This window comes from Pezoporus flaviventris, unplaced genomic scaffold, assembly GCF_033815535.1.
Source record: "Pezoporus flaviventris isolate CSIRO_AGI_PZ_B2104156 unplaced genomic scaffold, CSIRO_AGI_Pfla_v1 ptg000001l, whole genome shotgun sequence".
NCBI lineage: Eukaryota > Metazoa > Chordata > Aves > Psittaciformes > Psittacidae > Pezoporus > Pezoporus flaviventris.
The window spans coordinates 50,782,217-50,805,674 of record NW_026892549.1 but is presented as its reverse complement, the minus strand read 5'-3'; the positions used below and the strand labels follow the sequence as shown (position 1 = coordinate 50,805,674).

The 23,458-nt window shown below is 40.8% G+C and overlaps 1 protein-coding gene across 3 annotated transcripts in view; it reads left to right on the top strand.

Moving 5' to 3' along the window:
• The window catches only part of MYO1B (myosin IB), a 114,089-nt gene that overhangs the window by 14,073 nt on the left and 76,558 nt on the right, over positions 1-23,458 (top strand). For all 3 annotated transcript variants that reach the window (XM_061457340.1, XM_061457332.1, XM_061457323.1), the window contains exons 2-3: positions 2,297-2,437; positions 18,066-18,181. In XM_061457340.1, the coding sequence (XP_061313324.1) occupies positions 2,303-2,437; positions 18,066-18,181 (251 nt within the window). In that variant the 5' untranslated portion in view covers positions 2,297-2,302. The remainder of the gene's footprint in view (positions 1-2,296; positions 2,438-18,065; positions 18,182-23,458) is intronic.

Genomic DNA, 23,458 nt, shown 5'->3' with positions numbered 1-23,458 from the left:
GTCTTTAATGAATATTTTGTAATGGCTAAGCTATTGCAAATATCAGTGTTAAATGAGGTGTCTAGGCATATTGTGAGCTATGTTTCTAATATTTTCTAGCTTGCAAGTTAATGGAAATATTTCAACCATAGTATGATGTTAAGTTATTGTGGGAAAAAGCAAGTTGAAAATTAACCTTTGAGCATAAAATGGAACTTTTCAAATGTATTGGTAAATTAATATTTGTATACAACTTTCTGATCCAGCTTTTAGTAGTAGCTATAGTGTCTTTGTGCACCTTTTCTGCAAAATATGCCTCTGATTTTTGGAATAAGTGTATGCTCTTTATGGGTTTGGCTGCTCTTGCTCTTGAAATTCCCAAGCAGTGATGCATGAAGTGTGGTAGGTGGTATGTAATTTCACAGTGGTAGATGAGTTAGAACTTAAATTTTAGGCTGAAATTGCCCATATTAGGATTTTTATGTTGTCTCTTTTTTGTTTGTTTTTGGCTACAAACCCAAAATTTAATAAGTTCCATACTTAAGAAGGAGCATTCAAAAATTTTTTGAGCATTAGTTGGTGTATAGGAAGTAATTAGGTCATTGAAACAAGACCGATAGTTTAAAGCATGTGTCTTAATGGGATGCAGAAGTTGAAGATACCTCTGAAAAGATTTTGTGAATGCTTAAAATATTTTTTGTGAACTTTTAAGAATAAAAGTATCTTTTTCTACAAAAAATATTTGTCCAGTGTTTTTGTTTAAAATAAAAGCTCCCTTGTTTGTTTAGCAGAGTTGACTCAGCTTTGGTTGGTTACCAGAGTTCAGCACTGTTTTTGCATTTCCATGTGAATTTCTAGTAATTCCCAGGCTTGGTTCAGGTTTGGGGGGTCTTGTTGTATCACTTCCATTAGCTGCCTGTGGAGCTGTGTTTCTCTTCGTTGAATTTGGAAAAACATCAAACACAACTTAAGTCTTGACCTCATATCTCTCAAATGCCACTCACTGCTCAAAAAATGAAATAGCATGTAGTAAAGCGGTGGCTGTGGACAGAAGCGAAAGATAAAAGGCTTTGCTTGGTTAAAATTAGTTATGTGATGGGTAGCTACTATGGCAAGTTAAGGCTGATTGTGTGAGGTATTTTTACGGCGCTTTGAGAAACAAGAACAAATATTTAGAATTAAAATAATGCTGCAGTGATAGGGGGAGAGGGGACAGCCTGATAGCATTTCATAGCTGGGAGGTTGCAGCTGACCTGTGAAGTTCTGCTGTTGTTCTGTGTAGCTGTGCGGTAGCTGGTTCTTGGTTTTTGTTGTCAGCAAAGTTGTTCTCTCATCTGTGGTTCCCCGTTTGCAGGCCAGCAGTGCTAGTACAGCCATTTTTCAGTCTTCTCGTGAAAGCTGAAAGCAGTAACTGTGTGCCTGGAGTTCTTGAGGAGCTTTGTTAATCGTCCCTAGCCTTTGTATTGGGAGGATAAAAGGCTGGGAGGATCAAATAGGTGTTAAGTTTTGGCCTGACCTTGACTTCTTTGTCTGAATTACTTGGTGCCTTTGTTTGATCCTGGTCCCCTGTTTAAGCCCAGCTTCCTTTTTGCAACTCCAGTTATAGTGATGCAGAGTCTCCACTTGTCACTGGATTGTTGCTGCCCAACAAAAATGCTCCCTTAAGCAATAAAATTAAAAATAAATCCACAACTTAATTGTGTCTGGTTAGGAAATGAAGTCATTTGATAGCCTTGCATAACCAAGAGCAGTAGTGTACTGGAATATAGGCACTCCTAGTGTACAGGGTTTATGAATTACGATAAAAGAGTGTGGTTTTTGTCTCTGAGTGGGTTCACTTGGTTTCCGTGTAAAACTTGATAGAGTTGAAGAAAAGCAAGTAAGGGTGAGAAAGAAATTCAGATTAGGGCATTGAGAAATTTAAACCCTAATTTGATAAACTGGAGATGTTGATGCAGCTCTTGATAAAACTTGGGTTTGTGTACACTTGAACACTGTAATGATGTAGTCCAAAAAATCTGGATGTGGTGCCCACTGGAATCTTCATTCCTTTTTCTTGCAGTTTCATATTTAATGTATAATGGACTAGAAGGCATTGTTGACTCTTAGAAGTTAAAGTTTTGGAATTTTGTGTACTATCTGGGTAGACTGAATGACTTTGAGAATGTTCCTTGGAAAAATGGTTTCAAAGTAGTGTCATTCAATGGGTTTTTCACTTGTATTCTTCAAATAGTGTTACTGGATAATGCCTGTGAATAATTAGAATAATTTTGAGCTAACTTCACTCTTTGTCTTTTTCTTGTTTCTTTCTTTGCAGGAGAAAATGGCCAAAATGGAGGTCAAAATGTCACTTTTAGATGACATGATAGGGGTGGGAGATATGGTTCTTTTAGAGCCGCTTAATGAAGATTCGTTCATCAATAATCTGAAAAAGCGCTTTGACCACAATGAAGTATATGTAAGTATATGTTAACAAATAGCATCCTGTGAGCAGCTATGTTGTAATTATTAAAATATGTGTTTGTTTATAAGGATACACATAGACTGAATGTCTGAACATAATCTATTATATTAGGGACATTTTTAACCTTTCTTTTGCTGCAGTCTTTCCTGTACTGTATTGTTTGCATTTGATCTTTTCTATCTGGGATATTTTTTCTTTTTCCCCTTGCACAATGTGGTGCACCTCTGATTTTCATAAAAAAACAGTTCCAGAGCTGATGATGACAGTAACTTTGATAGTCCTATTGTCAGGGGACATCACAGTTACAAATAATTCACTTTACAGGGAAGGCACTGCCAGGATGTTAGAGCAGGTTGATGATGAAACAATACATGCTTGGAATATGCTTAGGCTAGCTTATAAATTGCCTGCTATCTTGGACTTGCAGAAAAAAAAAGTGTTTATTAGAATGGTTGGACTTTAAAGTAGAAACAGTGATTTTGGCTATATGTGGAAGTAATCAAAATCTTCAGGCATATTAATCTAGGAGTGATGATAAGTAGGAGAGATGTTGTGAACTGACAGTTGAAACACGCAGGGGATGAAGAGACAAACTAATTCCAGTGAAGCCTTTCATTTCCTGCTTCCTCTTTGTTCCATTTTTGTTAAAATGTCCTCAGTATTGCATCTGTTGTACTGCTGAGGCTGTGAGAACTTGATGATTTGTAGACTTCCAAGACTGCTGGTGAAAGATAAGTCTTTTAAGAGTAAAGTTGAAATAGTTAAGCCAAACCATAGCTACGATCTGCAAATGATTGTCTGCAGCTTAGTACAATCAAATACATGTGTTCTGTACTTAATTATAACTTAGCCCTCCCCCCCCCCCTTTTAATTTTCATTGTGTCTGTATTTTTCCTTCATGCTAAGCATTTGAACCTTCGTGGCTTCATTCTACTTTTCCATCTTCCAGTATGGGAGGACTGTGTCATTTTTGTTTACTACTTCTGTCCCTTAGTTATAGTCTGTGCTTTTGTACTTCTGCTATTCATGGTTTGCTGTGTCTTTCTGCTAGAGTAATGTTCTCTTTTCTGTAGGCATTAGCTTGGAAATGTGGAGTTACGTCTATCAGCTATTGTATAACCTCCACCTCCTTAAGTTTGGGCTGCCAATTTAAAATAAGACAAAGACTCTCAGTATCCCTTAAAACCTTGTTGGAGAAGAAACCAAAATGATCTGTATTTGTAAAGTTCGCTTCCATAGCGGTTAAAACCCCAACATATTGGTACCTGTGAGAGTTACATTTCCAAACATTTGTGGCTTCGATTTTCCTTGTGGCTTGAAGATGTGGTCTGGTCCCTCTTGATAGCCCCTGGATGTTCATACAGGCAGGTAGATACGAGGGTCCCCTGCTGCTCTTTTGTCTTGCTTTTGGCAAATTTTCCATTGTCAACAGCTGCAGTGGCTGCCTGTTCTTCGATTCAGAGGGTTTCTTTAGTCAGTGGCTTGTATGATTAACCCCAGTTTTAGGGTTAACTATATTCCTGATACCTACAGTAAAAGTGAGTGTTACTGAATCATCTCATTCCACTTCACTTCAAGAAAATATGAAGGAGAAGAAAAGGAAAGGGAAGTATTTGCCCAGAGATTGAAGAAGACAATCTCTACCTTGCCCACTCTTTGGGTCATATTTGAAAGTTCTGTTTAAATCATTAAGGATACAAACCTATTTTGTGAGGTTACACTAGACTACACAGTCTCTTAGAAATATTGGTGTAAGTCATGCGGGAGTAGATTTCTTATGGTGTTTTGTTTTGTTTTTTTCCCATTGTAAATTACTATGGATTGCAAAGTATTTAGTTACATGTTTCTATTTAATTTAGGCTGGATAGCTTTTTCTTGAAATAAATCAGTTTGAATGACAAATGGCTAATCTGGTTTATTTTTATCTGTTATTAAGCGCTAGGCTGACAGCCATGTTGAAACACACAGTTGTTTGAGACAGTGACAGTGAAGCATGTTATTCCCCCCTGGTTCTGATTCAGCTGGGCCTGGCACTGACATGCAGTGTAATTAGCTGCATTATGTGCTTTGGCAGGTGATACCAGGTGTCACACTTCTTTTGCAGTGTAAGATCCTCTGCCTTGCAGGTGGGAAAGCCTAGTACTTAAATGTGCTCTTTTGAGAGGTGTGAACTGTTGCCAGAACCAAAGGAGGTTTTTTTTGTGGTATAGTTTTTGGTTAGTTTCTTTTTCTTTTCTTTTTTTCCTAAATCATTCTGGTGTAGTTTGTTGCATCATCATTTACCCTTTTTATCTCCAAGGTTTTTTGATCAGGAGTTGTTCATTTGGGTTTTTTTTTAAGGTCTTTCAAGTACTGGTTGTGAATCCACACTATGAAGGCAAAATATTGTCAATCTTTCCAAGTATGAAAGCATTCACTACATCAATGGTGGAAAGAAATGTTTATGTCTGTGCCACATGATGCTAGTTTGTGATCCTGCGTGGTGTTATTTACTAAATCACTTGAGGAACATTATCTCCTTTTCCTACTAGCTGAGTTCTGCTGCCCTGCAAATTTCACGCCACTGTTGTGTATTTTAGAAGACTTTTTTAAAGTTGGAATGGTGCTCACAGTAACAACCACGTTAATTTTCAACTGCAAACTCTTCTCCTTATTGCAACCCCCTCTTTCTCCCCAGACTTTACTCATGAAAACTACACTTTCTGTTTCTAGACTCAGATGGGCACAATAAAGCCTTTGTTCCATTTGGAAGTAACGTTTGTTTTACTGTGTAAAATTCATAGTTTCAATGCTATCTTGGGGCAACCAGATTGGACTGTTAAAGTGCTACTGTTGGTGTGTAACAAAGACTGCAGATTTCTTCAGCTCTAACAAGCTACACACACAAGCTGACCTCTCAGGATGCTTTCCAAGAGCAGTAGGAATGGGTTTGTCTTTTTACGGCTCAGTTGTTGGGTTAAGTTCAGTTCTTATGTCGATGCTCCATGGTAGGCATTGCCAGAAGTTGTGTCAAAGTTTAAAAAAACTGCATCAAACTGAAGCCATATGAATGAATTGAAATGTTTCTACAGCAGTAAACCAGGGCTTACTCAACATCAAATTCTAAGCAGTTTCCTGTAGACTGCTAGCCATATCTGTGCTACATATGTTAGTTTTAAAATGGAGTTGCAGTTATAACCTTCAAAAGGGTTTGATGTGAGGAATGAGTTCTGTTAGCTTTGAAAATGCTGTAACGTTGGCCAGACATTGCATATATGTGTAGCCTGTCTTTATAGGTAAACCAACAAAGGGGGCTTATAAGAAAGATGGGGACAAACTTTTCAGTAATAGGTAATAGTATGATAGGTAATAGTTTTAAACTAAAAGGAGGTGGATTTAGACTAGATACAAGGAAGAAACTTTTACAATCAGGCTGGCAAAACACTGGAACAGGTTACCCAGAGAGATGCTAGATGCCCCATCCCTGGAAACATTCAATGTCAGGTTGGACAGGGCTCTGTTAAAGATGGCCCTGCTCATTGCAAGGGGTTGTACTAGGTGACCTTTGAAGGTCCGTTCCAACCCAAGCCATTCAATGAGATGTGAGAGTCAGATCGAGCCATCAGTGAACAGTGCCAAGTCTCTCCCTGTAGTCAAAGATGACAAGGCTTGTTCCAATGGAAGAAAATACAATTTTTGTCTTTTCCAGTCTCTTTCACAGTAGTAATGTTTGATGCTGGATGTTTGATGTTGGAGATCCTAATGCCAGGTCCATTTACCCCTTTGAAATTCCAGATCTTCTCTGTAGGAGCTCCTTTTTGTGAGAGCATTGAGAGCTGGATCTCCTGACAGCCCTCTTGTACCATCCTGGGTATAGTCACTGTAAACCCTTCAAGAAAAATAGCAAAGTTTCATGCCATGGTGCAAACAGAGCAATAAGTGTACTCCAGACAGTTAGAGGACAGACTACAGCTTGGTTACCTGTTGTTCAATTCCATGTGTATTTGATGGAAAGTTTAATGGACTTGGGTGTTGGGTTGCATACCAGAGCGCAAAGCTGTGCCTATAAAAATAAGCATGGAGGCTGGTGGAGCTGGAGCTAGGCCAGATATTCTACTAAAGGCCATCAGATTCTGCAGTAATCTCATGCTGAGTGGCTTTGGGGGGGAGGGCTCACTGAGTAACACGCATGTGTTAATTGGAAATGGGAATCTTGGAGTTTAGTCATGTCTGGAAATGTGTGGGGTATGTCTGACCAAGAAAAATCTCATTAGAAGGCTGTGATTGTTTATTATATTCTTTTTGCAACTCTTAAACTTTTCATTGATGAAATCTGCATCACTTTTTCACAGAAGTTCTCTAAATATCACTTACAAAAGCGTGAGGGCTCTTCTGTAACTTTACAAAGCAAAACGTGGCTCGTGGGCAGTGCAGTTAGCAAGCAGAAAACACCCACAATGCTGATTATTTGAAGGTTCCAGGGAGCAGTTTGTGCGGTTAAAATGCGTGACCCAGAGACTGCATGGAAAACTTCAAATACATTCATAACATGCAGTTTGTGTGTGACTGATGAATTTTGACTCGTTCTGTTGAACTCCCTCCCTGAACTTTTTATTTTTTAATTATTTTTTTTTTTAAGTTGGCAGAAATATGGTGAGCCAATCCAGCTCAGCAGCTATTTCTCATTTGTATTTTGGGATGCTGACAAATGGGAGGGGGGGCATCTGTGTCTACATGTGTATTTACAGTGACTCATGAATGGTAGAGTTTTGGGATAAATTGTAGTGCATGTACCAGTCTGAAACTCATTTTGGTGTTGGGTTTGTTGCTTTGTGAGGCTTGTAGAAGCAGCAAGGGAGGCATTGAGGAGTCTGGAGGGAAGCGGAGCTGCGTAGGCTTACGGGAGTCAGCTTTTAAAGGCCAGACACAGCTTTATTCTGCTGCCCTGCACATTTTTTCCCTGCAGTTATGTTGTTTCTTGAAGTCTTCCCAAATTTGCAGAGGTCAACATTTTGTTCCTTACAACAAAATGTTTGTTTGCTTTTCTTGTTCTTACAACAAAACAGAATCTGTCTGATGTCAGCGTTTAATTTGTGTGTGGAGTTTGTGGGCTGCTTTGGGCAGGAACAGTCTTATGGTATTGAACACATGTTGTTTTATCACCGAGACATTAAATAGTTGGCGTTCCAGTGTGATAACTCAGTGTTACCTGTTTGAGGTAGCATCCTTGTGGCTGCCTTCTGGTGGTGTGGCTGTTTGTTGTGATGTGCTTGTTTTACAGACTGAGCTGCTTCCTGTTGATATCTGGTGCATTAATATTTTAGGAGTAGCCTTTTTGTTTCTGACTTGACCTTATTCCACTATTTCTGTCTGTATTATTGATTCGTCCCTTTTTCAGCTACCTTTATAGTATTTGTGAGTTCACTGAACTGCTGTCAAGTGTAGTGGCTTTGTTCCTACTGCGCTCACACCTGGCATTGCAGATGCTGCATTTGGAGGAAGAGGGTGGCAAAAAAATTGTGGTGAATGAGACCAATTGCTTTGGTTTGCATCAGCCTTGTTTGTCTATCAGTCCGTATAGCTTCATTGCTGTTGTGAAGAACTGAGTTTTGTGATATTGGGAGGATGTAAATGGAGCATGCTGGGAAAATCATTTGTTGTAATATGATTAAATGATTGTTGATGTTCAGTTTTATTCTCAACTTTATTACCTTCTCATGTCAGCATGATCATGTTGGTCTGTAGCATGTTGCTTCTGAAAACAGTTGGAGTCCTTTGCTGGGTTTTGAAGAGGGCTGTTGTTCCCTGTAGTTTTGGGTATACCCTAGCTGCATGCGTGCCTGTTGGTATCAGGTCTGTGCCTTTGCAGAAGAGTCTATCCCCCTGCCAGACCCAGTCCTGCTCCCTTGTGCTTCAGTGTATTCACTTGTGTTTGTTCAGTGAGTCCAGCCTGGACTGCTGGTCTTCCTTTGGGAGCTTGACATGAGCTGCAGGTGTCTGAGTCATTTCTTAGAGGCAGGATGGTTTAAAAGCAGCCATCTGTCCGCCTGTGATGGGAGCCCAGGGGACCAGTGCTTCCTCCGATCTCCTTCTCATCCTCCCTCGGGGATTGCCTGTGTTGTTCTGAGCTATTTTCCCATCAGTGCCTCAACATTTTCCCTCTTTGAGGGAAGCTACTGAGTTGTAGTAATAATATTGTTGCAGCTGCCACAGGCTAGGACCTTGAAGCCTGCTGCTTCTCCTTCAGATGTGAAGAAGGGCTTGTGTGCCCAAGGCACATCTTTTTCCGGGATAGCTCGTGATCTGAGAAGTGGTATTCTGCCTCCCTGTAAATCTTGCTTTGCTTGTTATCTAGGTAGATATCTTGTTGCTCCTCTGGCCATTCGCATCAGCCAGCTCTGGTTGAGCAAACTTCTTGACTTGCTCGGAGTTAGGAGTAAAGATTTTCATAGCCAGCAGGTTGGCTGCTGTGCACCTTGAAGTGCCTCGTGGGAGGAGAGTTACTTTTCTCAAGGCAGGGCTTTGTTTCACATTGTTTTTGTACAGCTCCCACAATTCTGAGCATAGTGTTTCAGACACTTGTTTGTAGGCTGTATGCAGTATCTGTATAAGGGAGTAAGAAAACATTAGGGATCGTGGAAAGTTGTATGCATGTTGTGGGCTGTCTGTTGGGATCTTCTCATTCCTACACACTTTCTTTTTTTGCCTGTGACGTGACACTTTGAAAGAAGAGAGGAGGTGATACAGGAAATGCCTCCTGTAGGGCCCCAGGGACTGTTACGGTGTTGGCTCTGCTGCAGAATGCTGTGAAGAAATCTTCGCCAAGGTGATGATGACATTTTGGGCATTCACTGGTGGTTTCAGTGTATGTTACGTGAAATAAAAATAGAAAAGGAAGATTAATGAAAGATTAGAAAACAACAGAAACAAGAGTGTCCAAGTGCTGTAAAAACATGGTTTTCACCCTGAAGAGCAAGTCTTGGCTGCAGGATGGCAGGAGCCTCTTTTCCCTGCCTTCCTCCCCATTTTATTCATGCAGAATAGCGAAACATTTCTGAATGAGTGCTCTTGCTAATGTTTTCACCCATGGGTTCTTGGCATAGATGCTATCCAGTCTCCAACTACTGTTTGCTTATAATAACAAGGTTTTATCTTTTGAGAAAAGAGCAAGTACTGACATTCTGGAGTATTCAAATGCCGTCTTAGTCAGTGTCTGCTTTGGGTTGACTTCGTTATCACTTACTTTATAGGTTTTCTATGTAATTTCATCCTGTGTAGGAATTTTATTTGTTTGTATAAAAACATCCCAATGTAGTCAGAGGGGCGGATGGCTGAGATGATTAATCTGTTTCTTTAATAACAACATTAGAGTCTGACACAATGATCTTGAGGTTAGCAGCAATATTCACTGAGCTGTGGAGATTTCTGTGCCCTCAAGAACCTCGGAAGAGAAACCTCATAACCTGTGCACATGCATCCCCTTTAAGTACTCATTTCAACTTGCCGCGTGGGTGTCTCTCTATGGGAAATGACCTGCCCTTACTTCAGGGCTTGGATCTAAAGCAGGTTACAGCGTGATGAAGGGCTTGATCGTGGCTGGCTGAGTTACCTGTAGCTTGTTCAGACTGCTGCTGTTTGCACAGGGACTTGCAGGATCAAGCCCATGTTGAATAATAATTTAGCAGAAAGTATATTGTCCGTGTCATGATTGTTTGCTCTGGGATATAGATACATGCTTCTGCCTTTGTGTTACCTGTTTGAGCTTTATTTCTTATGTCATTATATCAGCCATCAACGCATTTAGTAGAGGACTGAGATACACTAATGTTGAATTTTGTCCCCTCTAGCAGGAAGATGGTTTTGCTTGAACTGTGGATACTGTTGCCTCAGTTTCTTCTTTTCCTTGATTTCTTTATTTTTCTTTCTTTTTCCTAGATCTGTTCTTCCCTTCTGAGTTTCAGGAACTCATCCAATGCTCGTCTATGTAGTGTTCTTTACAGTCTTTACTGTCTTGTGCAGGTTTTACAAGGCTGTCTATCATGATTAATAAGTGCATTAAGTGCATACAATAGCTACCAGGATTTGGGTTATTTTTATTGCAACATACAGACTTTGCCCACTTTATTTCTGGGGCTTAAATGCAACGTCCGGAAGGGTGGTCTTGAGCCAGAGAGTTTTAGTCATCATGGGGAACAGGCTGTGTTTGTTCAGACATTAAGTATTATATTTCTTCGCATGATTAGAAAGGACTCCATCCAAACTAGAGTGAAAAATAGTATCAAGGAGAAGGAGAGGTTGCTCCATATATATATGTATATATATATGGAGAGAGAAAGACTGCTTATGAGGGTCTGGTTTGTATTTTCAGTTTACTGCAGACTAGCTTTTGGAAAAATAACATTGGCCTCACAGTGAGGGGGTTGGAAACAGGCTTTCTTGTCTGTACAACTCGCTGATTACTGTGGCCTCTTTAGAGCTGATCAGGAACTTTGCAGAGATGCTGTATTTGCTGGAAAATATGAATGAGAGGAGACAAAACATGGAAGTTTCTTTTGCTAGCTAAGGATTAGTGTTGTGATGCTGTGTTAATCCAACCTTTACCGGATATGGGAAAATGCACACAGAGGCTCCTGTTTGAGGAAACTTAGTTCCTGTTGTTTCCACTTGATCATTGCTGTTTGGGATCCTGGGCTTGTGCTGTGCCTGCATAGTTGCTTGCAGATGGTACCCAGAAGCTCTACTTGTGCTTCCAGCTCACTGAAGCACAAGGAGCATTAGCCCAGTATTGGCTCAAGGCAAAGTGCAGCTGCACAGCTTGGATCACAGGTAGAGTCTATTTTGTATGTGCTGTCATGCCCCTGGAGTATGGCAGGGTGAAATCATAGAATCATAGAATAGTTAGGGTTGGAAAGGACCTTAAGATCATCGAGTTCCAACCCCCCTGCCATGGACAGGGACACCTCACACTAAACCATGTCACCCAGCGCCTCGTCCAACCTGGCCTTGAACACCGCCAGGGATGGAGCATTCACAACTTCCCTGGGCGACCCATTCCAGTGCCTCACCATCTTCACAGTAAAGAACTTCTTTCTTATACCCAATCTAAACTTCCCCTGTTTAAGTTTTAACCCATTACCCTTTGTCCTGTCACTACAGTCCCTAATGAAGAGTCCCTCCCCAGCATAGGCCCCCTTCAGATACTGGAAGGCTGCTATGAGGTCTCCACGCAGCCTTCTCTTCTCCAGGCTGAACAGCCCCAACTTTCTCAGCCTATCTTCATACAGGAGGTGCTGCAGTACCCTGATCATCCTCGTGGCCCTCCTCTGGACTTGTTCCAACAGCTCCATGTCCTTTTTATGTTGAGGACACCAGAACTGCACACAATACTCCAGGTGAGGTCTCACAAGATCAGAGTAGAGGGGCAGGATCACCTCCTTTGACCTGCTGGTCACGCTTCTTTTGATGCAGCCCAGGATACGGTTGGCTTTCTGGGCTGCAAGGGCACACTGAAGCTGGCTCATGTTCATTTTCTCATCAACCAACACCCCCAAGTCCTTCTCCTCAGGGCTGCTCTGAATCTCTTCTCTACCCAGCCTGTAGCTGTGCCTGGGATCGCTCCGACCCAGGTGTAGGACCTTGTACTTGTCATGGTTAAACTTCATGAGGTTGGCATCAGCCAACCTCACAAGCATGTCAAGGTCCCTCTGGATGGCATTCCTTCCCTCCAGCATATCAACCGATCCACACAGCTTGGTGTCGCCGGCAAACTTGCTGAGGGCACACTCAATCTCACTGTCCATGTCAGTTGATGTTGAACAACACCGGTCCCAACACCGATCCCTGAGGGTCACCACTCGTTACTGGTCACCAGCTGGACATTGAGCCATTGACCACAACTCTTTGTGTGTGGCCATCCAGCCAGTTCTTTATCCACCTAGTGGTCCATCCATCAGATTGATGTCTCTCCAGTTTGACATCCTAGTTTGTTTTTTTCAAGTACCCAGCCCATCCCTCTCTACCTACATTGCTATCCACAGTAATGCAGTAAATCAAAGCCTCAGAAATTGTAATGGTCTAAGGTGGCTTTACTTTTAGTCTTGATGTTCCGCTTTTCCTTATTCTTTTTAAACATAGCATCTAGCAACTTCATGAGTGTTGCCAACCTGAAAAATACACAATGGACCAGAAGCAGGGTGCATTTAGCTATTTTATTGTGGCCAACCACAGTGAAAACCAAATTTGAGCACAGAGCAAGATTGTTCAAATAATAGATGATATTTTACTAAGGTACTGATTTAGTTGCTACTGTTTATTAAAATGAGAGATTTCATTACAACGTAACTTTGCAGTGTTAAATTTGCCCAGTTCTGTTTGAGTTTGGGATGGTTCAGAAAATCGAGAACATGTAAGTACAGGCTTCCTCTGTGTCTGCCATCTCCTTGGCCTTGGCTATTCTGAGCATGCAACAGCACATGGTCTTATGAGCTGGCAGGACCCAGAACCGCAGTACTTCAGGCAAACACAAATGAAAATGAGTATTATATTAGAAATATAATTTTGCATATGTCACATTAGAAAAGCCCATAAAACCAAAACTCAGCTCCCCCCAGCAAAGAAAACAGTGCTGCCCTAGCCATGGTTCTGGATTTGTGCCAATAAAATCTAGTCACACTTCTCTTTGATCTAACTTTAATGTCTCTCATTTCAGTGAATTGTTTTAGTGGCATGATGTAAAACTCTTAAAAGTCATAGGAACCCTGTACATTTGAGCATAATCAATACTAAGGAAAGGTGCATTATACATATCTGGAGTATTAAAACTACTCTGCATGAATGGGAGAATCAGCATCCACACTAGCAATCTTATTTCAGTAGAATTATTTGTTTTCTATTTCTGTGTTCCAATAAAATGAAACACAGAAAAAAATAAAATAGGGCAAAACCCCCAAATAATAGGTTTAAAAAGTAGTAGGTTTAAAAAAATAAAATAGGGCAACCTTTTTGGCCTTTGGGAATTGAGCACACTTGCAGGGTACATTAGCAGTTGGGCATTTTAAGGCTGGAGTGATTTGTGTGCAGTAGCAATTTGTCTGACCTGTTACTAGCTACCATGGATAAGAAGCAGTGAGTTTCTTTTAAACAGAGCTGACGAAAGTGATGTAGTGTGCACTTACAGGTTTGCAGCAAATCTGTGTAGATGCTTAATGAATTTAAACTCTGCAGAAGGTTGCTTTTGCTACAAAGCAGAGGAGCTTTTAAAGATATGGAGCAGGCTGTAGGATAACTCCTATGCTGCAGCTTCAGCTGCTCTGAGTAATGTTCCCTGGCTTCCGCAGCTGCAATCTTCTCACTTCTGGGTCCTTGGGGTATTAAAAGACTAACTTTACCAGGAGGAGAAATAGCTTTATTAATATGCTGTATCCCAGGGTGTGAAATATTCTCCCATAAGCTCTACTTAGTGGTGTTCTAAAAGCTCCCCTTCTTGAGTTGGCCTGTATTGCATTTTCCTTGTGTATCAGATTTTACCATGGTGCTTGTGTGTCCTGGCTGCAGAGGTGTTTGGAACTTTCCCTGCTCTCTCTGTAAGGGTCTTGCAACCTCTCAGCTAAAAACGCCCACAGGGGTTTTAGGCAGTTTGCCAGTTTCTAGCAATAGCTTTCCCCAATGCTTGTCTGGGAACAGGCTGCTTGCTGCCTGTAGGTTTCTCCTAAGCAGTGAGTGCCTCCTATTGTCTTGCTATTTCAGGCTTCCTCTTATGCCAGTCCTAAAGCTGCTTGGGTTAGAAAGGCACAGGCGGCTTTGCAAGGCGCATACAAGCTTGAAGTAGCAGCAGTATCTTGCCCCAAGAGGTTATGTTAGCTTTCAGTCCTCTGGGGAGAAAATCAGGCATCAAAGTGTCCTGATCATTGCATCTTGAACAGTACTTAGAAGTGATGTGTAACAGATATTATCATCTTTTCCAGTTGAATTGTGATTTGGAATTTTCTTCCTGCTTGGGGTGTTAAACCCTTTGCTGAACAGGAATGAGTTGTATGTGTTGTTTTGGTGGAGAATGCAGAATGTGCTGACATTTGACCTGATAGACATTTCAATGCTCTTTTGCTCAGATGAAATGTTAGCCCATTACAGTGTTGCCATACTATGTGACAGATGGACTGATAAACAGCAAGTGAGAGTACTCTTGGTTTGGATTCTGGACAAACATGCCAAGGAGGCAGAATTTTCCTTGTGAGTTATTGCATTAAAGTAGAAATTTGGAGGAAAGAATATTATCAAGAATCTCTAGTTAGCAAAACTTGAGGAGACAGCAGATCTTGTCCAAACTTGCATAACGAGACCATGTCAAAGCCAAGAAAGAAACAAATCTCCTGCCTGCATTCTGTGCGTTCATCATCGTGAGACCATTCCTCTGGGGTTTAATTTTTTTCCTTAAACAGGGAAAATGAAGGATCTCTTTAGTCTCTGGAGTGCCACAGTATGGTCTCCCACTACTCTTGGCATTTTTCTTTCATCACTGGAATGTTTCTATGCTTGTCCCTTGCTCAAGGATTTAAGCCATTTATGTTGTTTGTTTATAATAGAGTTCTGGTGGGAAGGCAGATGTTATGTGGGAAAGCTATTTTCCGGATCTGTTTATCCCTGTTATGTGGAATCTCACAGACCACCAGTAGCAAGTAGCTATTAAGCATCAGCTTTGAAATACTGGCATTTTTAGAAGAGGAAATGCATTAGTTCTTGTAAGCAGCTTTGCAGCAAAAAAACAATGATTGCTTGGCATGGTTTGCCTTAGTATTTAAAATGGACATGAGTATGTCTTTGTTTCTATATAGCCATCTGACCTTTTGAAGTATTGGTATTTTAGGAAATGGTCTGTATTTGTTCATGTCTGACAATAAACAGCTAACTTGAATTCCCAAAATATATTGTCTAAGCAATACTTAGCCATGAAAAGATGGTTCTAAATAAATCTCATTTGAAAGCCTGTATTCAAAATTAAAATCAAAGGTTTTGCTTTCACTCATCTTTCTCTACTTTGGCATCTTGGGGTACTTCAGGGGACTTAGCAATTACATTGTATGCTGTTACGGTGGCAGACAAGCTGAAAAGGGCAAGTCTTCAAGTTTCAAAGAATTTCTGTTTCAAAATACAATCTTAAAGATCTAGTCTTTGTCTCTCTTCTGCTGATTCTTTCCAGCGTGGATTTCACGACAGGCTGAATTCACAAATTGTAAGGATTTAGGAGGAAACAAATCAACATATTAATGTTTTATCAAGAAAGAGTCCTAAGCGGGGTATCCATGCACTTGTGAAGGCTAGAAAGCTTCTTACTCTTGACTATTACCCTTGGCTATCAATCTGTTACTCTTAACGAGAATCTGTAGACTTGGGTGAGATGGTTTAGTGTGAGGTGTCCCTGCCCGTTGCAGGGGGGTTGGAACTAGATGATCTTTAAGGTCCTTTCCAACCCTAACTATTCTATGATTCTATGATTCTATGACTTGCAAATGGCCAAAGCTGCACGTGTTAAAGAAGGCAAAGTAGATTCTGTAGAAAGGCAGTTTTTGCATTTGCGTCTTGCTCAGCCAAAGACATTAGACATAGATGGAAAACATCTTCCTCCTTGGGGGAGGATGACCACAAAACTAGGACAATTTTTTTTATCAATAGTTAAAGGAAATATATATACATAATCATACACTGTGGCATGTGTTTGAAATTAGCAGAAATCTGAATTATTTAGGGATGGTTCTCAACAGTCAGTATCTGAATGCCTTTAGGGGCATTTTTATCCTGGGTTGCAGTGCAAGGCAGATTGGAGTTGTCCTGTTTTGAGTTGTAGCCTGGCTGCCAAGATGGGAGACAACTTCAGGCTTGCTCCCCGTAGCTGAGCTCCGCATGGGCTCTTGAGGTGAAACCAACCTGTTTCTAGGGTATTTGTTCTGTTCTGGGCTTGGATGCATGGGGTGAAATGTTCTGCAGAAGTTTTCTGGCCAGTTCTGGAGGAGGGGGTGGGGAAAGTATATGTTTAGGAATGGTGAGTTTTGAGCCCAATTAGTGAAGTATTGTGTTTCATCATAGCAGCAGTTGTACAGTGAATTGTCAGCAGAAGCTGCTTCTGTTTCATCCAGTGGGTAGTAAACACTACAAGGGTTAACTACAAGAGTCTCTGGAAGCCTCATGCTACATGTTTTATCACTGCAGTCTAGTTTGCTCAACTCTGTTTTAAACAGGACAGAAAATGCCATGGGGGTTCACAGCTTGCCTGTGCATATACATGCTATAGAAAATGGGAAATCTTGCCCTCCTAGCTTCCTGCTTAGGACCAGATTTAGTTAACATTTAGCAGAGAATTGCTTTAGACAGGAAAGCTAGACAGGGAAGCATTGCAGCAATTAATATTATTAATTTGTGACTGCAGCTGTGGAGGTAATTCAGTGCTCTGCTGAACCTGTTGGTGAGTAATTTGGACTCCTCATGCCTCTATTCCCCTTTCAAAATGCATATTACAGCACATATTACTTTTCCTGTCACAAAAGTTATGGGGAGAAATCCAAATAGTGATTGCAAGGTGTCACCGCAAAAAAATCATGTATCTCTGTAAAAAACACTGCTTTACTTCTGTAGCTACTAGCAAATGGAATCCGAATAATGGGAACCTCTGGCTTTTGTGTGCAGCCCTCACACCTCCTGAGATGCCCCTGGTTACTGGAAAATTTTGTTTCACCACCTGTTATTTGTTTCTTTCGTGGTTGTGGAAAGAGATACCGAACACTTGGGGTTTAATTAATCTTTGATCTGTACCTGCAGGCAGGGTGGAATGGGGGTTTGGCATTTTTTCCACTCTGGTATATTCGAATACAGCCTTTACAGCTGAGGGGAGGTGTAGAAAGCTGCAGGGCACCTCCCAGTAGGCTTGACGAGGGCAGGTTAGTTGTCATGTGCTGAGATGGTAATCATGGTGTACGGTATCCGTCTTCATTCGGCTCAGCAGTGCGTGGGACCTTACAGAGTAAAACAATGCGTTACTCCATCTGCTTTCCAAGTGTGTGTAGAGTCTAGAAATAAAAATCATGCTTCGTGTCTGCTAAGGAACTACAGCAGGACTTTGACTGACTTGAATCCTAACAGTAAATGTCTTTGACAGAAACCTGTCAGAGGCTATTAGCCTTCAGGTTTCCTCTCTGTGAAGCTCTTCTGTGCCTGAGGCTTTGGGAGATAGAGTGAAGCTCCTCCTTGGGTGAGGGAGTGCAGTCCAACCCTGGCCTTGCTTTACATGGTTTTGTATGAGTGCCTGAGGGCTGCAGCAATTTGCCATGTGACATTTGCCATGCAGATGGAGCGGTTCTTCAGGGACATCTGTGTCCTTTTTCCTTTCCCTCTCCCAGCTGAATTTGTCACAGAAATGTGTAAGATCGGGCTTTCTTTTAAAATATGTTCACGAGCTTTCTGTTATGTAAAACAGCTGCTTGGTGATTGTTGAGAGTGATCTAAAAGGTGTTTCTGAGTGTATGTACCTATTTTATTCATTGCTAGAATTAAGCTGTTTGGTTTTGCATGAATATTAAATGAGACAATACTATATAAGCAGCAAAAGCATGTTAAAAGTAAAATCCATGATAACTTTTCTGTTTTCCTTCAACAGACATACATTGGTAGCGTGGTGATATCAATAAACCCCTACAGATCTCTACCCATTTATACTCCTGAGAAAGTGGAAGAATACAGAAACCGAAACTTTTATGAACTCAGTCCTCACATGTAAGTACAATGAAGAAGTTTTAGTTTTCATTCTGTCCTGGAATAGATGGTGCCAGCTGTCTGTCTCCTCTGAAGGTCTGTGTTGATTAAAGCAAATGAAACAAACATCACACCGCCACTCCCCCCAAATGAGTTTTTATTAGTTCATCCTTATTTTAAAGAGAAGTCAAGATGAGCTACTCTTTCTGTTTCATCTATTGAGATCCTGGTATATGCGTTTTGGAACATTTTCCTCTAATTGTTAGCAGTAGCCTTTATTACTGCATTGTAAAGTAGTCTGTTTTCAAGGAAATCTGTCTCTTACAAAGTCCAGATTGCTTTGTGAAGGCCTCTAAGTGTCAAATATGTTTGAGTCATATAGTGTTACTTTTGATATCTGAAACTCTTCATTTCTCTCCGCACAATGCAAAAAATGAAAAAAACCTCGTGATAAATGCAGAAACATATTGGATGTGTCTGAATGGTAACTGTAGGGAAATAAAAGCTTGGTCTCCTCTGGTGGGTGGAAATGAGCCCATTCTAAGAGGTCAGCCAAAGTGTCATGAATATATAATGCAAATTTTAAGGCTAAAATATACAGACATTCAATATTGCAAAATACGATTTGCATATGATGTAAATTCCAAGTTGAAATTTAGGAATAGAAGACTGGGAAGTAGGTGTGAGCCCTTATTCTGACTTTCATTCACCTTCTGCAAGTCTTCTACAGGGGTGCATATATTGCAGAGAAGTCAGAGGCCTTTTCTTGTGGTTATAGAGAACAGACATGACCCATATTATTTGGTTGTAATTATTGAGAGTAATGGAATGTGGTTAAGTCTCTGGTTAAGACTCTGATCATGGGTATGGGTGGTGTGGCTGAAAATGAGGTACCTGGTCTTCAGGGTCTGTATGTTGCAGTAATGGTTTTATCTTGTTTGACATCATAGTGATGAGATTAAAGCCAGCTGTTTCTCTCCTTGTCATGACGCTAGGATAGAGAAGTGTTTCCAGTGTGTTGGGAGGTTGCCACCTGACTTTTCAGTCACATATTTAGGAGATTTACTTCAGTGATCAGTGGTAGGATAAGTGTCTAAACATGGCCATACATTTATGCATCTTCCTTCAGCATTAGCTTATGTATGGAAAGAGTTCTGGAAGTTATTCTGTTCTGATTAACATTTTACCTTCATACTTCATCTGTAACTTCTCTAGATATATTGGCTAAAATGCAAACAGCAAAATAGTAAGATCAAATAAGCTTCAAGTAGGTCTTGGTCCTCTTGGATCTGAACTCTGGCTATGTCCAGGTTTTCTTCCTTTATGCTTTTGTTGAGCAGGCATAATTGCTTGCTAAATTAATGCAGTTGCCTGCTAAAAGAACTTTCTGCTCTGCTGACTTTGTTCAGCTGCATAAAATTTGTTGTCATATGATGGAGTATTTTAAAAAGAAAATCTGAGAGTTAGACATTCTGAAAGTCAGTGCTATGTACTTGATGTCCTGGCTTCAGCAGTAGTGGTCATTTCTTAGTAGCTGGTGCAGTGCTGTGTTTTTGACTTTCACCCTGGGAACAACACTGATAACACCGATGTTTTTAGTTGCTGCTCAGTAATGTTTATTCTGACAAAGGACTTTCTGAGTCTCATGCTCTGCCAGGGAGGAGGGGAAGCCGGGAGGAAACAGAGACAGGACACCTGACCCAAACTAGCCAAAGAGGTATTCCATACAACAGCATGTCATGCCCAGTATATAAACTGGGGGCAGCTACCTGGAAGGGCTAGATTGGTGCTCAGGTCAGGCTGGGTATTGGTCAGTGGGTGGTGAGCGGTTGTATTCTCCTCCCTTGTTATTTCCCTTATCATTATTATTACTGGTGGTAGCAGCAGTGGTTTGTGTTAAACCTTAGTTACTGGGCTGTTCTTATCTCAACCCGTGGGAGGTACATTCTTTCGATTCTCCTCCCCATCCTTCCAGGAGCGGGGGCGAGGAAGTAGGTGGGGGAGTGAGCGAGCGGCTGCATGGTTCTGAGTTTTACAGGCTTAAACCACAACACTTGGTTACAAGTACATAATAATATATTGACCTCCGCATTTTTCTTCCTCTGTTGAGAGATGGTTTTCCAGAATAGAAATGCTCAACAGTCATTCTTGTGTGTATTTTGAGAATCTTAACTTTGTAGAAAAATGTTTCATAAACTTCATACATTGCTATTGACAGTAATTGTATGGTCAGGCTGCCGTCTCAAAGCAAGAACTTACGGAGTCCAAAAACACTAGAAAACCACTTTAAGAGCAGTAGATGGGAGTGAGAAAATGTTGACTTTTTAACTTACGTCAGGTCATCTTGACTGTGTGATGGATTTTGCTTGCGAGTTTGGATAGAGTGCCAAGTCATTGAAAGTCTAAGACTAATTTGTCATGGACAGATATGATCTCTCCACCAATTTTCTTTATTTGATATTGCTTCTATATGAAAATTTTGTCTTCTGACACCTGCTAAGTAGGCAAAACATCTTTAAACATACAGGATTAGGAAATAGTGTTTCTTATGGTTTCTTTTACACAGTGTTTTCTTCTCAGACTCTAGAAGTATAAAATGATCCTACTTTATGGTCACCTTGCTTCCCTTCCCACTTGTCTGTAGATTCTTATGAGAACTGTAGAATCAAGAGCACAAAATGACTACTTTGTGCTAAAATTGGTTAACTTTCACCATCTTTAAAAGATGCTTTTTAAATACTGTAGGTGTATGAAATAAGTGCAGTGTAGGCTGCCTTATGCCACCTCTGACAAGCCTAAACAACTTTTCATCCTTTTTAATGTATAGTGCCTTGGACTGTAGCACAAGGATTCATGCCATTCCAGTTGTTGAATAGGACATGAGGTGGTTTTACAGGGTGTCCATATAGTCCTGCTGCAGCCAAGCCTGGGCTGTTCACCAATGGGGCACTTACCATGCTGGTCAGTGCAGGCCAAGGACTGGGTTTGGGACAGACCTGGCATCATCCCAGCCTTGGAGCTTGCAGCTAATTCCAGGGTTGACTGATTTGGTAGTAGCAGGCTACAGTTAAAAGCAGGCTTCAGGCATATCTGGGGACATTGCTACACTTCTACAGAGACCTTGCAATCCTCAAGGTGGTTTTTTTAGCTGCTCAGGAACTTTAATGAGGAGCTACTGAGACACAAATTGCAATTTGTGGTATTTCTTGTGACGTGGGGGTAAAAACCCCAACATTGATTTGTGGAGCTGTACGTACTGATTTTTCTTTGATGTGTAAATCTTCATTGAGCCACAGCCTCTTCAGAAGAATTGATTGTGGGTAAGTTCACTGTATCATTTAAGTGGGCTTCTGGAAAAAACTTGTGGTTCCTATTGTGTCATCCTGAGCAAAGCAAAACTCTTGACCATTTATAAGGAAACTAATGCATATGACCCAGAAATAAAATGATATATAGCGCATTTCATTCTTCAACATCTCCTTTCTACAAATAATCAATCTAATTTTATTACCAGTGCTAGCTAGAAAAAATGCAAACAATTTATTACAAGAAAATTCTAGCAGTGGTTTGGTTTGAGGTTCCTATAGAAACCAGGTCTGTATGGCATCAAGTCTTCCGTCAGAAATAAACATGCTGTCGCCTGTTGGCATAATTGCTCATATTCTCCAAGGTCTGTGATTTTGGAGAGAATTCAGGTTTGGGAATCACAGGTTTTAAATGTCAGCATCTCTAGATGAGACAGCTATGGGATATTCCCAGAGCTCTGGCTCTGTGTGGGAGCTCCTGGGAAACCAAGGAATCTAAGTAATGTTTTGATTATTTACCAGCAGTGTTGCATGACCTTCTGTCTCTGCTTGAGGTGCATGCAGGGGTTTTGGTGTGATGGATCGGTGTAGGGAGGATATGCATGAGAATACCAACTGTCCCAGTAAAATAGTGGGCTTGGGGAGCAAATGAAAACAGAAGGAAAAAGAGAAGTGTATAATGACATGAAGGAATTCTGTACCTTAAGAAACTTTTCCCATAGATTGTCACTGAAGGAAACACACCTACGGGAATGAAAAATCTGTTCATGAGTTTTCTTAGCTGTAATCTGAAAGAGGAGGAGAGTGAACACCAAGTCATCTGCTCTGTGTTTCCTCAAGAGCGTCTGTGAGAGTGACTGACGCTTTCAGCGACGCCAGTTAATTCTTAATTGCAGGGTTTGAGCAGCTTTGGGTTTTGGTTTGTTTTTTTATTGTAATGATCTTTGGAGACTGGAGTGAGGCCATGGGCACACACTGCATGGGCAGCCAAACTGAATTTCTGTGAGAATGCTCCTGTTCAGGTGATTTGGGATCTTATTATACCTGATAAAATTATATATAGTGTTATACCTGATCAAAGAGTTTTTATTTTAATAGTTCATTTCTCTCTAAATGCACCACTCTTGTTGTGACATCATGTAATAAAGTGTTACTTCTCTAAGTCTCCTGGAATGCTTGTTTTCATAGTCTGTGGCTGTTTTCATAGCTGTTATAGGAAGTTTACCAAGCTCTTTAATTGTTGTTTGAAAACATTTTGTTAATCTTGCTGGCTTTGTCTTTATCTGCAAGGCAGGATCAAACTTGTCCCTGACTTCATAGGGCAGAGTATGACATTTCAGTGTTCAAACAGTTTGCTGCTGTCCTTACACTTCTGTTCTGCTCTTTCAGTTGATGTAATTACTCTTTCAGTTGATGTAATTGCTACTTTGCTTACCTTGTTGGGTGAGCTAGACATGAGAGAGAACCAGGCTGTCTATCTTGCTAATGTACATTGACTTCTACCAGTGACAAAGGCAACTGCTGGTATCTTTGAAGGAAAGGCAATAGGCAATAAATCACTTATCATACCATTTATTTGTAACCATCATGCCCCATCACTTTCCTACTAGCTACAGATTTGCTTTAAGCGATTGCAGAGTAGGTGCTTTCTTGCATTTCCCATCTTAGCATTAGCTCCTTGCTCCTGTCAGCTTTCTGTGTCTGGCAGGTAGGGTGTTTTTTTGCTCCTCTTTATGTTCTGAAAAGCCTTTACCTGCTCACATCAGAAGAATCACAGGTTATTTTAACTGGAGGGACAAAATAGAGAGTAGCAACTGTACTGTTAACAGCAAGCTACAAGCAAATAAGAGTTCAGAGTCAGTGTTTTTTAGCTATGCACAGAAGCATTTATGGTGAATAACTGGGACAGCAGGCAAATAGCTCTTATCAAACATGTATTTAATTCCACTTACGTAATGTTGCTGTGTATTTTGTTTACTTGTTACTATTTTTG